This window comes from Pagrus major, chromosome 1, assembly GCF_040436345.1.
Source record: "Pagrus major chromosome 1, Pma_NU_1.0".
Taxonomy (NCBI): Eukaryota; Metazoa; Chordata; class Actinopteri; order Spariformes; family Sparidae; genus Pagrus; species Pagrus major.
This window is the reverse complement of record NC_133215.1, coordinates 22,690,034-22,691,854: the sequence shown is the minus strand read 5'-3', so window position 1 is coordinate 22,691,854 and position 1,821 is coordinate 22,690,034. Positions and strand designations below refer to the sequence as shown.

The 1,821-nt window shown below is 44.0% G+C and overlaps 1 protein-coding gene across 1 annotated transcript; it reads right to left on the bottom strand.

Moving 5' to 3' along the window:
• On the bottom strand, positions 1-312 carry LOC140999622 (histone H4). The gene has a single exon (XM_073470120.1). It carries the CDS (start codon positions 310-312, stop codon positions 1-3), a length of 312 nt encoding a protein of 103 aa, XP_073326221.1.
• Positions 313-1,821: the final 1,509 nt, after the last annotated feature.

Sequence of the window (1,821 nt, the reverse complement as noted above, 5' to 3'; positions counted from 1 at the left end):
TTAACCTCCGAAGCCGTACAGGGTGCGTCCCTGCCTCTTCAGCGCATACACCACATCCATGGCGGTCACGGTCTTTCTCTTGGCGTGCTCGGTGTAGGTGACGGCATCACGGATGACGTTCTCCAGGAAAACCTTGAGCACACCGCGGGTCTCCTCGTAGATCAGACCGGAGATACGCTTGACTCCACCGCGGCGAGCCAGACGGCGGATAGCGGGCTTGGTGATTCCCTGGATGTTATCACGGAGGACTTTACGGTGACGCTTGGCGCCTCCTTTACCGAGTCCTTTACCTCCCTTGCCTCTTCCGCTCATTGTTGCTGGTCAGAGAAAAGATACTGAATAATTTGAAACCCCTGCGTCCCGGATATTTACATCTTATCTGAGGACGTAATTGAAAACAGAGGTGGGCCTCTTCTTCTCTGGCGTTTCATGAAGGTTTATGATTTGATTCATTAGCGCCACCTACTGAACAACAACATGAAAGACTGTGTTAGTGTATGTGTACGCGCGCGTGCCTTGCTCTGTGACTGGCTGCAGCTGTGTCTCAGCTCTCTCAGGTGAGTGCAGGTGGAGCTTCCTGTCCTCTTCTCCTGGGAGTCTTGTGTGTCCGTCGCTGTCCGAGGTGCTGAACTGACACCAGCAGAGCTGCTACCTGCTGTCTCTGTCCAGGGTGATGAAGCTGTGCTGCTGCTGAGCTCCGAGGAGCAGCCACCTATTTACCTGCTGTGTATCTGTGATTGTCCACCCGTATGACACATATGGATGACTGGATAGATCTACTAATCTATGTAAAGCTGCAGTCATTAAACAACACTACACTTTGACTGTAGTATCATTCCTGTCCTCTATCTTTGAGTTCAGAAGAATCTGTTTTGCTGTAGTGGTTTTGTCCCTCTGACATGGCAGCTAGAAACTAACTGTGAAGTGAAGGAAAAGGAAATGCAAGAACTACAGAAATGGGAAAATAAAACAAGCAATAAACTAGAATTTAATCATAAAGTCTTTTAGCTAAATTGTTGTCTCCATGAATTATCCCTCCCAAAGAACAGACAATACAGAAAATTAAATTTCAAGTAAACTTTAACTGGGGAACCACCAAGGAAGTCACAAAGTGGAAGCTTCTATACAAAAAACAATATGGCGATCTTGGTGTTACAAATTTTAGGGGAGTTTCATCCTCATCACAATACATAATGAGTATTTTTGTAGCAAGTCTAATCACAAAGATAAGCAACATTGTATTTAATTTTGTCATTGATGTTTTTATATTTCACTTTTCGGGGGCTTCATCAGTTACATATCTATACTCATTAATAACTTTATAAATCTCTTTAATATGTGAGTCAGTTATAAAATCATCAGGGAGGAGTTTATTAAAAAGGGCTTTTTTGTTGGTTTGTTTGTTTTTAATTTGGCTCTGCTATTTTCTGTAGTTCAATGGGCCTTAAATCCACCCCTCCACCTGGCACTGCTCAGTTCATCTCATTAAAGGAAATGTAATTTCTTGTTGAGGTCGGGTTCCTCCAAAACCCCAATATCATTTCCTTTCTATACACCAAAACCTCTTTGTATGCTCACAATTTACCCCCCCAGTCTCACTGGAACAAACTTTGGCAACATTACATTGAATTGCCGTCAGATGGCCGTCTGTTCAGACCTCACTGGCGGGACAGTAGCTTTGGTATTGCGCATGCTCAGTTTCCAGCACAACAATTCAGCCAATCTTGTGCAAGCAACAGCAGACTACGATTTGCATCGTTCACCAATATATTCGGCATTTCGGTGATATTGAGCTCATTCGTTTTACGGAAAATCGTACCT